The sequence below is a fragment of the Aquila chrysaetos genome, chromosome 15 (genome assembly GCF_900496995.4).
Source record: "Aquila chrysaetos chrysaetos chromosome 15, bAquChr1.4, whole genome shotgun sequence".
Lineage (NCBI taxonomy): Eukaryota > Metazoa > Chordata > Aves > Accipitriformes > Accipitridae > Aquila > Aquila chrysaetos.
In genome coordinates this window covers 30,438,560-30,451,575 of record NC_044018.1, presented here as the reverse complement: position 1 = coordinate 30,451,575, position 13,016 = coordinate 30,438,560, and the positions used below count along the sequence as shown (strand labels likewise).

At 71.5% G+C, this 13,016-nt stretch overlaps 1 protein-coding gene across 1 annotated transcript; it reads right to left on the bottom strand.

Annotated features, from left to right (window-relative positions):
- Window positions 1-492: 492 nt before the first annotated feature.
- ERBB3 (erb-b2 receptor tyrosine kinase 3) lies at window positions 493-12,562 on the bottom strand. The gene is given in 30 exon segments (XM_041128826.1): window positions 493-814; window positions 816-1,084; window positions 1,593-1,857; window positions 2,064-2,135; window positions 2,422-2,580; window positions 2,650-2,673; window positions 2,675-2,748; window positions 3,151-3,297; window positions 3,374-3,449; window positions 3,674-3,829; window positions 3,912-4,097; window positions 4,203-4,301; window positions 4,380-4,499; window positions 4,771-4,912; window positions 5,396-5,449; window positions 5,541-5,695; window positions 5,772-5,862; window positions 6,207-6,339; window positions 6,426-6,625; window positions 6,882-6,972; window positions 7,042-7,115; window positions 7,190-7,310; window positions 7,384-7,497; window positions 7,580-7,721; window positions 8,128-8,246; window positions 8,336-8,401; window positions 8,497-8,622; window positions 9,273-9,459; window positions 9,538-9,689; window positions 12,419-12,562. Coding segments are annotated over 30 exon segments (3,963 nt in total). The 5' UTR covers window positions 12,516-12,562; the 3' UTR covers window positions 493-562.
- Between the last annotated feature and the right edge of the window lie 454 nt (window positions 12,563-13,016).

Below are 13,016 nucleotides of genomic sequence, written 5' to 3'. Positions count from 1 at the left end.
CTCCAAGTGCCCCGGGGCAGGAGGGGGGGGGCAGCACCCCCCAAACCTTCACTCCGGTTCCAGCAGGGAATGGGGGAAACCTGAAAATGAGTCTGGGGTCCTTCTTGTCCAGAAATCCCATCCAACCTCATCTGCCTGCACCCCAAGGCAGCCCTGGACAGGGACCGACCCAGCGTCCCTGCACCCAGGGAGCTCCTTCAGCCGGGGGGGCACCCACCGGGCACGGTGGGAGGGGGACCCAGGGGTCCGGAGCCCCACTGACCCCCCTCTGCAGGGGGCCTGGGCAGCCCCCCCCGCTAGCTTGGGGTGCTCAGGATCAGCCCCTCCAGCCCTGTACCTCAGGGAAGGCTTTGGAAAAGGTGGCAGGGAGCGGGTACACCCCCGAGGGCTCGCGGCCCCCCCCCAGGACGGACTGTGGCCCCCTCAGCCCCCTGCCTGCACTTCAGCTTTGGCTCATGCCCCCGAGGGGGGGGGGGGGATCCTTCATATCCAGTGTAAACAGCCCCGGGGGGGGGGGGGGGGGGGTGCCAGGAAGGCAGTGGGGTGCTGGCAGGGCCCCCCGCTACGTCCGCTGGGCGTCCACCTTGGCGAAGAGACGGCTGTGCCAGTAGTCGGGGTTGTCGAAGGCGCAGTCCGAAGCCTCCAGGCTCCGCAGGGGCTTCATGCAGGGGGTGGGGGGTCCGGGGGGGCCGCGGCAGCCGGGGCAGCGGGGGACCAGCACCGCCTCCATCTCCTCGTAGCCCTGCTCCTCCTCGGGGGCCGGAGCGGCCTCCCCCGGGCGCATGTCGGTGTAGCCATCGTGCCGGGGGGGGGCCACCTTCCTGCCGTGGTCCCGGCCCCCCGACCACGCTGCCCAGCGAGCGGCTCAGCCGGGGCTGCTTGTTCATGTACTCGTAGTCCTCCTCCTCCTGCCCCCGGCCCGGGGGGGACCCCAGCTCCGAGCCCACCTCCATGTACTCGTAGCCCAGCTCCTCCAGCGAGGCCGGCCGGGGTGGGGGGGCTCCCGGGGGACCCCCAGGCCGGCGGTTCATGTACTCGTACTCCTCTTCTGGCTCTGGCACCAAGCCCCCCGTGGGGTCCGGCTCTGCGAGGCGGGGGTGAGATGCTGGCCAGGGCCCCCCCCAGCCCTTCCAGGCTCCCCCTCTCTGCCCACAGGGCCTGTCCTGAGTTTGGGGGGGGGGGGGGCTCATCTGGGCCAGGGACTGGTTCATCCCACCCCACAACCCTCACCCCCTAAAAGATGATCTCCCCCACCAGCCTGAACCCCAACCCTGCACGAATGGGTCCCCCTGCCCCTAACACACTGGGGATAGACCCCCTCCACCCCTGGGGACAGGCTGCTCCCCCCCCCAGACACAGGACCCCCCCAGGCCCAACTCTGCAAGGATGAGCCCCCACCCCCTTAACCCCAAATCCTGCGGGGATGGGACCCACCACACCTCAAGGACGGGCTCCCAGCAACCCCACGGTGGGGGGAGCCCCCAGACCTGGTCCTACAGGATAGGATCCCCCCACTCTGCATGGATGGGACCCCTACCCCCTGCCTGGACAGGACCGACCCCCCCCCCCCCCCCCAAGGCTGCACTCCTCACCCCGTCCGGCGCAGTTGGGGGTGACGTAGCCGTTGGCGTCCTCCTCGCTGCCCTCGGTGCTGGGGGGCGGCGGGGGGAAGCTCTCCCGCTGGGACAGGTAAGCACTGTCTCCCCGTGAGCGCAGGCTGCGGCACAGGCTCCCCGACAGCGACCCCCCCTCGGCCAGGTCCAGCTCCGAGGCCGTCCCCCGGCCTTCCGACGACTCCGACACCGTCCGCCCCAGGGACTCCTGACGGCTGCGCCGCGGCGGCCGGCACCCCCCGCCCTGGGGGACATGGGGCTGAGGGGGGGTACCCCTGCAGACACCCACACCGGACCCCCCCACCACCTCATGGCCATCGTTTCACCTCCCACCGCCACCCCTTTGCCCCCCCTCCTCTGGCACCCCATGGTCACCCCCCCCGTAGCCCCCCAGCAGCCCTCGCCCTCCCCAGCCCAGCACCCCTTGCCCCCCTCCAGCCCCCCGGGTACCTGGCGGCCACTGCCGAGGCCGGGCTGGTTCATGGGGATGTAGCCGGCCGGGGGGCTGAGCAGGCTGGGGCTCTGCAGGGGGACAGGGGGGTTGACACCCAGCGGCGGGGCGGGGAACATGCAGGGGCTGGGACCCCCCCCACACCCCACTGCAGGAACGGGGCATGGGTCCTGACAGGGCTCAGAGGGGACGATGGGGCAGTGGGGGGGTCGTGTGGGTCAGCCCCACATCCCAGCTCCATGGGACCTTGTGCCACATCCCGGGATCCTGCATGCCCCCCCCCGCCCCGCCCCGTGCCATGCCCAGGACACAGCCCCAGAGCCCCCAGACCTGGGGCGGGGGGCAGAGGGGTCTCACCCGGGTGCAGCTGCCCCGCGGCCGCTGTGGGTAGAGCCCGGTGGTGAGGCCGAAGGAGGCGTCCAGCTCCTCCTCCTCCTCCAGCTCCAGCGTCTCCATGTCATCCAGCTCCTTGTCGCTGAGAGTGGGGGGCTCGGCGGGTGGCACGGCCCCGCTCTCCTGCTGTGGGGATGGCCATGTCAGGGGCTGTGGGGCCGGACAGGGGCCGGCGGGGGGGGTCGTGCTTACCTTGATGACCAGGTAGCGCGGGGGGGTCGCGGGCCATGCGGGTGAATTCGTTCGCCAGCTCCTTGAAGGTGGGACGGATGTTCTCATCAATCATCCAGCCTGGGGGGATGGCGGGGGCTGAGAGCCGGGACCTGGCCCCGGGGATGGGGACAGGACCAGAACCCTGCCCTGGGGATGGGGACAGGGATGGGGACAGGAGCAGGACCCTGCCCTGGGGATGGGGACAGAGCTGGGATCCTGCCCCAGGGGATGGGGACAGGACCAGAACTCTGCCTGGGGATGGGGACAGGGATGGGGACAGGAGCAGAACCTTGTCCTGGGGATGGGACATGGCCGGGATCCTGCCCCAGGGGATGGGGACAGGGCTGGGGACAGGAGCAGGACCCTGCCCTGGGGATGGGGACAGAGCTGGGATCTTGCCCCAGGGGATGGGGACAGGGCTGGGGACAGGAGCAGGACCCTCCCCGGGGTCAGGGCCGTGGGCGGTGGCCCCGCACTCACACTTCACCATCACCATGTAGACGTCGATGGTGCAGATCTGGGGCTGCGAGAGCCGCTCGCCCTTCTCCAGCAGGTCGGGCACCTCGGCCAGCCGGATCCCGGCATAAGGCTCGGCTCCGAAGGTCATCATCTCCCAGAGCGTCACACCTGTGGGGACAGTCCCTGTGAGCCCCGTGGGGCTGGGGAGAGGGACCAGGGGGGGAGCCGGGGGACCAGTGCTCACCGTAGCTCCAGACATCACTCTGGTGCGTGTACTTCCCGAAGTGGATGCTCTCCAGCGCCATCCACTTGATGGGCGTCTGCGAGGAAAGGTGTGGTGTGGGGGGACGTGGAAGGGTGGGGGGACATGGGGACTGGGGGGGGATGTGGGACACCCTGCGGGATAGGGGGCACAGAGGGGATGGGGGGGTCCCTGGGTGGTGGGGGTACTGGGGATATGGAGAGGAGGGGATGCAGGGGGAACCAGGGGTGTGGGGCAGGGATGGCACAAAGGGGGACACAGGGGTCCCTGCCAGGTGCCCACCTTGACCTCATTGTAGAAATACTTCTTGTCATCGGGGTAGAGGAGGTCGGCGATGCCGAAATCGGCCACCTGAGCCTGGCTGGGCGACTTGAGCAGCACGTTGCGGGCGGCCAGGTTGCGGTGCACCATGCGGTGCTCCTCCAGGTAGTACATGCCCTGGGCGGGGGGGGGGGGGGCAGGGGGGTGTCAGCGGGGCCAGGGGGGCCATGAGGACCCCCCCCAGACCCCGGGGACTCACTTTGGCCACCTGGACACACCAGTTGAGCAGGAGCTGGGGGCTGATGCTGTCGCGGTTCTTACGGACGTAGTCGAGGAGGGAGCCCAGCGGCAGGAGCTGGGTCACCAGCTGCAGCTGGGCGCCGGGGCAGATGCCCAGCAGCCGCACGATGTAGGCATGGTCCAGGCTGCCGATGGCCAGCATGTGCTGCGGGGGCAGTGTCAGCCGTGGCCGAGCCCCCCCACGGCCCGTGGGGGCCCCCCAGGGAGCAGGATCCAGCCCCCCCCCCCCCCCCCGCCATGCCGGACTTACGTCAGTGACGGCATGGAAGGACTGCTGCCCGCTCCAGTCCTGGATCACCTTGATGCTCACTGGGATCTTGATGGAGTCCCCGTCAGGGATCCAGATTCCCTGGGGGGGGGACGGGACACCCCGGTGAATGCCATGCCCAGCCCCGACTAAGCCCCCCCACTGAGCCCCCCTGCTCACCTTGTGCACAGTCCCAAAGACGCCGGAGCCCAGCACCTTCAGCCGCTTCAGCTCCGTCTCCTTGAAGATGCGGGCCAGCACCTTGTTGGCTTTTTCACTGGGGTCCAGCGGCTCCAGGCTCTGCTGGGCAGGAGATGGAGATGGGGACGGGGACAGAGCAGGACGGGGATGGAGAGTGCCGGAGATGGAAGCGGGTAGGGATGGGGACAGGGCTGGATTGGAACAGGGCTGGAGAGAGATGGGGATGGCTACGGACAAGGACAAAGCCGGGGACAGATGGGGATGGGTCCCACACCCCTCCTGCTTGTTGAACCCCCCTCCCCGCAGCCCCAGGGGTCCCCCTGGCTCCCCGCAGGACTGGGACCCCCCCGGGCGCAGCCGCGCCGCTCACCTCCCCCCTCTCCAGGTAGCGCCGCATCGCTCGCTTCTTCTGGATCTTCTTGCCCCGCCAGTAGAGCAGGGCGAGGAGAACGCAGGAACAGGAGAGGAAAAGCCCCCCGACCACCATCACCGCGATCACCGTTGGCGTTTTCCTGGGCACGGGAGGAGACCGGGGCTGAGCTCCCGGTGCCGGCAGGTCCTGGCCCGCCACCGCCGCCGCTCCCCACGCGCTTCCCATGGCCCTACCTGCCGCGGGGGCGGCACGCACCCCAACCCCTGGGGCTGGCGGGGGCGGCACGGGCAGGGCAGGGCTCGGCACCCGGGGGTGCGTGCGGCACAGGGGGGGTGGCACGGCCGGGGCAGGGGGTCCCCCAGCGCCCACGTGGGCAGGGAAAGGCCACAGAGCAGGGTGGCACGGCACAGCGTGGCACGGTGCAGCACGGCACGCCATAGCGTGGTGCAATAGTACGCTACGGCACGGCATGGCACGGCACAGCACGGCGTCGTGCACCGTGGCACGGTGCGGCACGGCACAGCACAGTGCAACAGGGCACCACGCAGCATGGCACGGCACAGCGCAGTCTGGCATGGCACGGCATCGCCCCGGGACCCCCGCAGCCCCCGCCCCGCCGTACCTGGAGACGGGCAGCGGCTCCCCCAGGCAGTCCCGCAGCAGCGGCCCCAGGCACCTGCGGAGATGGAGCCAGGGGTGAGATGGGGTGCGGGGACCCCCTCCTCCAGCCGGACGCTGGGTCCCGGAGCCCCCCCACCCCAGCGCACCCGCGGGTGCAGTTCTCGTGGCACGGCCGGCACTCGCGGCCGGAGTCGGGGTACTTGTAGATGGGGCCGCGCTCGCCCAAGATGCCCTCGGGGCAGCTCTCCACGCAGTGGGGCCCGTCGCGGTAGTGGGCGCAGCGGGTGCAGGTGTCGGCGCCCTGCGGGGCGGGAGGGCGCGTGAGGACCCGCGGGGACGTCACCATCGCCGCCGCGGGTCCCCGGCCGGGCCAGTACCGAGCCGTTGCAGGTGACGTTGCCCTCTATGCGCTCGCACTCGGGGTGGCACTCGAAGCACTCGCCCCCCTGGGCAAACTCCCGCGTCTCCCTGCGGGGACAAGGCAGGGTCACTGGCCCGCCCCGGCGTCCCAGCCCACACCAGCGCCCACCCCGGGGTCTGCACCAGCGTCCATCCCGCCACAGGCTCGCTCGCATCCCAGCGTCCTTCCCACCCTGGTGCCCACCCCAGTACCCAGGATTGGTCATCCGTCCCCCCGCCGCGGTCCATCCCACCCTGGTGCTGACCCCGCTGCCCACCCTGGCATCAATCCTGCTCCCCGTGCCCGTGCTGGAGCTGATCTCCCTCTGGTGCCCACTCCAGGATCCCACCCCGATGCCCTCCATGGAGCCAACCCCACGCCAGTGTCCCCCTGCCAGGGCAGACCCCCTCACCCCTGGGCGAAGCGGCAGGTGGGCACGCAGACGCCACGGCGGCTGTAGTGACGGCAGGACAGGCACTGAGCGGGGCCGGGACCCCAGCAGCCCTCGGCGGAGCACAGCGGGTCGCACACCTTCCCCTCTTGCTCTGCAGGGAGGGAAGGGGGCTCGGCGTCGCGTCCCCGGGATCCCCAGCGCCGTGTCCCCGGGGTCACCAGCCCTGACCCAACTCACGGCACTTGCTGCGGGGTTTGTTGTTGCGGATGTCGAGGTCGGCGCGGCGGCGGCTAAGGGCTGTCCACTGGACGGTGTGGAGGTAGCAAAGCCGGCGGTTTTCGGTGATGTAGACCCTGCCAGCGCTCACCTCCCGCAGCGAGCGCAGCCCCAGCGACGTCACGTTCTCGTTCTTCATGATCAGCAGGGAGAAACCCCGGCTGCGGGGAGGGCGTCAGGGCAGGGGGGGGGGCAGCTGGTCTGAGAGCCGGAGGGGGCACCTGCCAACCCCGAGGGGACACGGGGACAGGCAGCGACGAGGACGTGGGGATTTGGGATGCAGGAATGTGCAGGGATGGGGGGTGATGGAGGGATGCAGGGATGGGGGATGCAGGGACAGGGGACGATGCGGGATGCAGGACACACAGAAGGGGGTCGTGAGATGCCGGGTCGGGGGCTGCGGGGACGGGGACTCACTTGTACAGGCTCCGTCCCCCGATGGTGACAAGGTTGGAGAAAACGCTGAAGTTGTGCATGTGCTTGGGCCAGGACTGGATGTTCAGGTACCCTGGGGGGGGGGGGGGGGGTCAGGGTGGCCCGGAGGGGGGTCCCGGCATCCCCCAGCCCTGCTGCTCACCCGTGATCTCCCGCACCGTCCGGAAGACGTTCAGCTTCTCGGGGTCCAGCGCCGAGATGTTGCGCCAGGGATCCCTGCGGAGCCGGAGCCATCAGCTGGGCCAGTGGGGGGATGCACCCCACCGCCCCCAGACCCCCCCAGCCCTCACCCCTCCAGGCCCGTGATGAGGAAGTCCAGGTTGCCCAAGATCTTGGTGCAGTTCACGAAGGTGTCGATGTTGCTGGAGTCCACAGTCTGGTACTTGCTGCCGGCACCGGTGCCCTCGCAGGCTGTGGGACGGGGATAGTGAGGGTTCGTCCCGCAGCCCCCCCCCCCCCCCCCCCAAGACCCCCAGTCCCCTACCCTTGGGACACAGCCCCGAGCAGGGCTCGCACATCTTCAGCCCGTTCTTCTCCACCTCCATCTTGTCATTGGGGCAGGCGCGGACACAGGAGCTCTGGTCCACCACGAAATTGTCTGCGGGGAGACCCTCGAGGTTAGAACCTGGCCGCCCCCGGCCCCCCCCAGACCCCTGGGCCCCGCCAGACCCCCGGCTCACGTGGGCAGCTCCGGACGCAGATGCCCCCGTACTGGTACTTGGTGTCAGGGTTGGGCTCCAGCTGGAAGGTCAGCTTGTTGTAGATGAGGGGCTGGGGGCAGAGCGGCACACACGCCCCGCTGTCGTTGAAGTGCCGGCAGGCCTGCGGGACGGACAGACGGATGGACGGGTGGGCAGAGGCACGGCGACGTGGAGAGACGGACACAGGGATGCGCGGGTGTCTCTCGCCCCACGCAGGTTTCCCTGCACCCATTCCAGAGCGGAGATCCCTCCCACGGGGGGCGCAGACAGACAGACACACGGATGGATGCACAGACAGACAGACACCACCCCTGTAGGGCCAGCATCCCCCCCTGAGCCCACCCTGGGGGAACACAGATGAGATCCCACGGGGGACAGACAGACGGACACACACGTGGGTGGGCAGACAGGGGGATGCACGGACAGACAGACACAGAGATGCTGCTCAGCATCGCCCCCCGCCCGCCCTGCGGGTGCAAGGATGAGCCCCCACCAGGGCAGCCGGGCGAGGGGGGGGGGACACGTACGAAGCAGTGTGTCTGGAGGGGGCCGGTGCAGCCCCCCGCGCACTCCTCGTGGCAGCACTCGTTGGGCGCCCGCCCAAAGCAGCGCCCGTTGCACTGGGGGGCACAGATGGTCTTCGTCACTGCAGGGAGGTGGGGGTGAGTGGGGGGGGGATCCAGCCCTGGCCCCCCCCTCTGCCCCCCCCCCCCCCAGCCCCTCCCTGGTACCCACATTTCTGGCAGTCCTCGGGGCCGGGCCCCCAGCAGTGCCCACCGCAGCTCTCGTGGCACGGGGCGCCTGCGGGGGAGCGCAGTGGGGTCACCCCCAAAGCCAAGGGGTGTCACACCCCCCCCCCCCCAGCCCCCGGTGCCTCCCCCCACTCTGCCACGCACAGGCCTTGCCGTTGTCCCCCACGACAGGCTCCAGGCGGGGGTCCCGCATGATGTCCCGCCACTCCACCGTCTCCACGTGGCAGAGCTGCGCATTCTTCTCAATGTAGACGCCACCGGCCAGGATCTCTGCGGGGGTGGCCAGTGGGTGATGGGGGGGCTGCGGTCCCCCCCCCGGCCCTGCCTGGCACCGCAGGGAGGGGACAGCACCGCACCAGTATGGGGACCACGGGTGGGGGGGTCAGCCCCACTCCAGCAGACCACAGCGCGGACACCATCGTTCTGGGATGGGGACCACAGCGGGGACGGCATGGCCCCCCAGTGCGTGGGTGGGGGGGTCACTGCTCCGTGATGGGGACCACGGGGTGCACAGGGAGGTGGCACCACTCCAGATGGGGACCATGGGGGGACAGCAACACTCTGGGATGGGGACCAGGATGCAGCAGGGGACAGCGCCGCTCCAGAATGGGGACTGTGGGTGGATGACACTGCTCCGGGATGGGGACCATGATGAGGGACACCATCGTTCTGGGATGGGGACAGCATGGCCCTGGGGTGCATGGGGGGGTGGCACCAATCCGGGATGGGGGCCACGGAGTGCACAGGGGGATGGCACTGCTCCGGGATGGGGACCATGGGACACACAGGGACAGCACAGCCCCAGGGTGCACAGGGGGATGGCACCGCTCTGGATGGGGACCACGGTGGGACGGCACCGCTCCGGGATGGATCCTGGGACACAGGGGGGTCTCAGCGGCGCGGCAGCCCAGGGGTCCCACCTGTGAGCTGGTTGAGGCCGAGCTGGCGCAGGGCATGGGTGGTGTTGGGGTTGTAGTTGAGCAGGACGAAGAGCGCGTACTTCTCCTCGTAGAACTGGGTCCCGCGGATGACGCGCAGGTTCTGCAGCGGCAGCGAGGCGAAGACGTTCATGGCGATCAGGATGTAGCCCGTCACCTCCCGGATGGTCTGTGGGCAGCGGGAGGTGTCAGCCCGGCAGGTGCGGACCCCCCGTGTCCTTCTGTGTGCCCCCCCCCCCCAGCTCACCTGCAGGAAGGAGAGGTCCTGCATGTGGTCGATGAGGACGATCTCCAGGTTGCCCATCACGATCTCGCAGTTGTTGTACATCTTGTGCAGCGTCTGGTACTGGTGCTGGGCGTCCCCCGTCACGCTCAGCCCGTTCAGCGTCCCCGCGCACACTGCGGGCACAGCGGCACCCTGTCCCCCACCGCCGCCACGGCACCTCTGCAGTGGCCATGTCCCCCTCTCGACGGCCACAGCCGTGTCCCCCATGGGGTCTCTCCCCCCCCCCCCCCGCCCCAAGCTGGCCACGTTCTCCCCTCAATGGCCATGTCCCCCCCACGGTGGCCGTGTCCCCTCCTTGGAGGTCTTGTCTCTGTCCCTCCTGTGCTGGCCACGTACCCTCCACACCCTCCATGGTGTATGTCCCTCCCCCCCCCCAAACAAGCCACGGTGGTGCCCCTATGGTGTCCCTGTGCCCCCCCACAGTGGAACCCCCCCTCCATTGCCCCCAGCGGTGTCCCTGCCGTGGGGGTGGCGGTGCCTGGGGTGGGGGGGGGGGTGACGGGTGCTCCCCCCCCCTCCCCTCCCCTCCTCTGCGCAGCGCCCGAACCGGCCGAGCGAGGGTTGCGCAAGGCGGGTGCCGCGGGCATGGCCCCCCCACGGCACACCCGTGACACCCGGACTTCGGACCTGGCTGCTGGCACGGCCCATCCTGCCTCGACGCCCCGGTCCGGGGTTGGGGCCCGGATGGCTGGGTACGCCCCCCAGAGCTCGGGGGGCAGGCGGGCGCCAAGGGGGGCCCCAGGGTTAATGATTGCCCGGTCCCCCCCCCTCGCCAGGGCGGACAGGGCCCCTTTGTGCGCGGGGCAGGATGCGGCCCCCTCCCCGCAGCCGCACAAAGGGGCGATTGTGGTGAGCGGGACGGGGGGAGGCTGAGCCCCCCGAAAGCGGCGGGAGAGCCGGTACCCCCGGGGGCAGAGCGGGGTGCGCCCCCCCCCCCCCCAGCCCAGCGCAGACGTGACTCAGGCCCTGGCGCGGGGGGGGGGGCTGTGGGCGGGTAAATGGCAGCTTTGTCCGGCCCCAGCGCGGGGGCAGAGAAGGGCCGGAGCCCCCTCCTGGGGGCGGGTGCAGAGAACGGGCAGCTCGGTGCACGCATGGGAAGGGGCGCAGGGCCAGCAACCCCCCCCCCCCCCCCAGCCACAGCCTGCGCTCCCCTCCCCGGGCTGGAGCTATTTTAGTAGGGAAGGGGCTATAAAAAGGTCCCAGCTGCGTTGGGGCATGGCCCCCAGCCCCGACACCCCGGGGATGGGCATGGCGGGGCCCAAAGAGGGGGGAGCTGGGACCCCCAAGAAACAATGCGGGGTGCTGGGGGCAACTGGAACTTGCCTGGGGGGTCCCCAGGCTGCTGGGGGGCAGGATCTGACACCCCCCCCCCGCGGGACCCCCGTGGCCGGGATCGAGCAGTGCTTTTGGGTGACGCTGGTGAATCATTAACGGCCGCTCAAAGGATCCCTCGGCACCGGCTCCCGGCAAACCGAGGCACGAGGGGCTGCGGGCGTCTGGCCCTCGGGGTGCACCTGCCCATGGGGGGGGGGTGAGGGCCAGGGCCCCCCCACCCCGGGCGCCATCGCGGCGTCGCAGCCGGGTGTTATCAGCGCGGGGCCCCGCTGGCAGCTCCGGCACGTCGCCCGCTATCTGCCGCGTGCCGCCGCGGCCCCCCGGCCCCCGCCGCCAGGAATAGCACCGGGGGACCCGGGCAGGGGCCTGGGGAGCCGGAGTAGGGGGGTGTGCGTGGGGGGGGGGGGGGGGGCGGGACACAGACCTGACCTCCTGCCCTCGGCCTCACGGGCGGCACAAAGGGGGTCTGTGTGCGTGGGGTGGCCGCTGCCGCGGGGCTGGATCCTGTCCCCGAACAAAGGGGGCTCTGAGCCGGGGACAGGGGGTTTGGGGGGGGGGGAGCGGAGCTGGTCCCGCTCACCCCAATGCCGGCATCAGGCACCTGCGGGTGCTGGGGTGGGAGCCAGCCGGATCCCCCCTGCCCGTGTACGAGCCAGACCCCCGCGCGCGGCAGCCCCGGGCATCGCCGGCAGCACACGGCGCAGCGGAGGCGCCGAGGGATCGGGGGTGACCCCCGCGTGCCGTCGGTGCGGCCCCCACACCTGGGCACCCCGGCACGTCGACGGGGTGACGCCGGCCCCACCTTCGCGTCCAGCCCTCGGTGTTTTCCTTTTGGGGTTGAAAAACAACTCCCGGGCGAACCCGGCCCTTCCGGGAGCGTCCCCCGTTCCCCCCTGGTTTGGGGTGCGGGGGGGGACGGACACACGGACCCCGGGGCGGACAGGGATGGGGTCCCCTCGGAGGGGTCTCCCCGGGGGTCCCACCCTGCCCTGGCTGGACCCTGGTGGCATCGGTGGGTCCCGGCCCCACAGCCTAAAATTAGCCCCGGCAGCTGCGGGGGGGGGGGTGCAGGTGCCTCTGCCTGAGGGGGGGAACATGGGACCGAGCCCCGGGAGGGGGGAACCGAGCCCCGGCCCCATCCGAGCTGCAGCCCGGGGGGTGGGGGGGGAGCGGGGGGCTTTGCTGGTCCCGGTCCGCCCAGGGTGGTGGGGGTCCTCCTGGTCGCAGCGCTGGGGACTGGGGTGGGGGGTCCGGGACGCCCCCCCCCGGGGGAAGAGAGCCGCCGAGATGGGGATCCCGCACCGGCGGAATCGGAACCACGGGACCGCCGGGACCCCCGAGCCCCCCCAACCCCCGCGAGGGTTCCCGGTCCCGCCGCCCATCCCGGGACGCCCGAGCACGCCGCTGCCCGTCCCGGTCGGGCAGCCCCGGTCCCGCCGGGATCCCCGCGCGCTGCCGGTGCCGCCCCGGTCCCCGCCGGTGCCGGTGCCGGTGCCGGTGCTCTCACCTGCCTGCGCGGAACCCGGCGCCGGTGCGCGGAGGAGAAGCAGCAGCAGCAGCAACAGCAGCGCCCGGGGCCGGGGCCGGGGCCGGTCCCGGTCCATCGCGGCTCCTCTCCGCGGGCCGGCTCGCAGGGCCCGGCGGCTGCGGCGTGCCCGGGCGCGGCGGGGGGAATGCACCTGGCGCGGGGCCGCCGGGGCGGGACGGGCCGGGACGGGGCCGGGACGGGCGGGGCGGGGCGGGGCGGCGGGGCCCCCCCTCCGCCTCCTCCGGGCAGCCCAGCCCGGCCCGGGACCCGCCCGCCGCGCCCCGGGACGGCGGCACCGGGACCACACCCCCCCCCGGGCACGGCCCCGCCGCAGCCCCCCCCGGCCCCCAAAGGCAAAGGTGTGCTCCCTCTGTGCCCCCGCCCCAGGCAAAGCCTGGCCCTATTACAGCCCCCCCAACACCACGGGGAAGGGGGGGTCTGGCCCCGTTACCGCCCCCCCCAACCCCATTCAGCTCCCAGGGTGAAGCCCAGCCTGGCTGCTGCCCACCCCCCCAGGGAAGGGCCAGGCCCTGCGGCAGCCCCCCCCAGGGAACACCCGGCCTCACTGCAGGGGGGT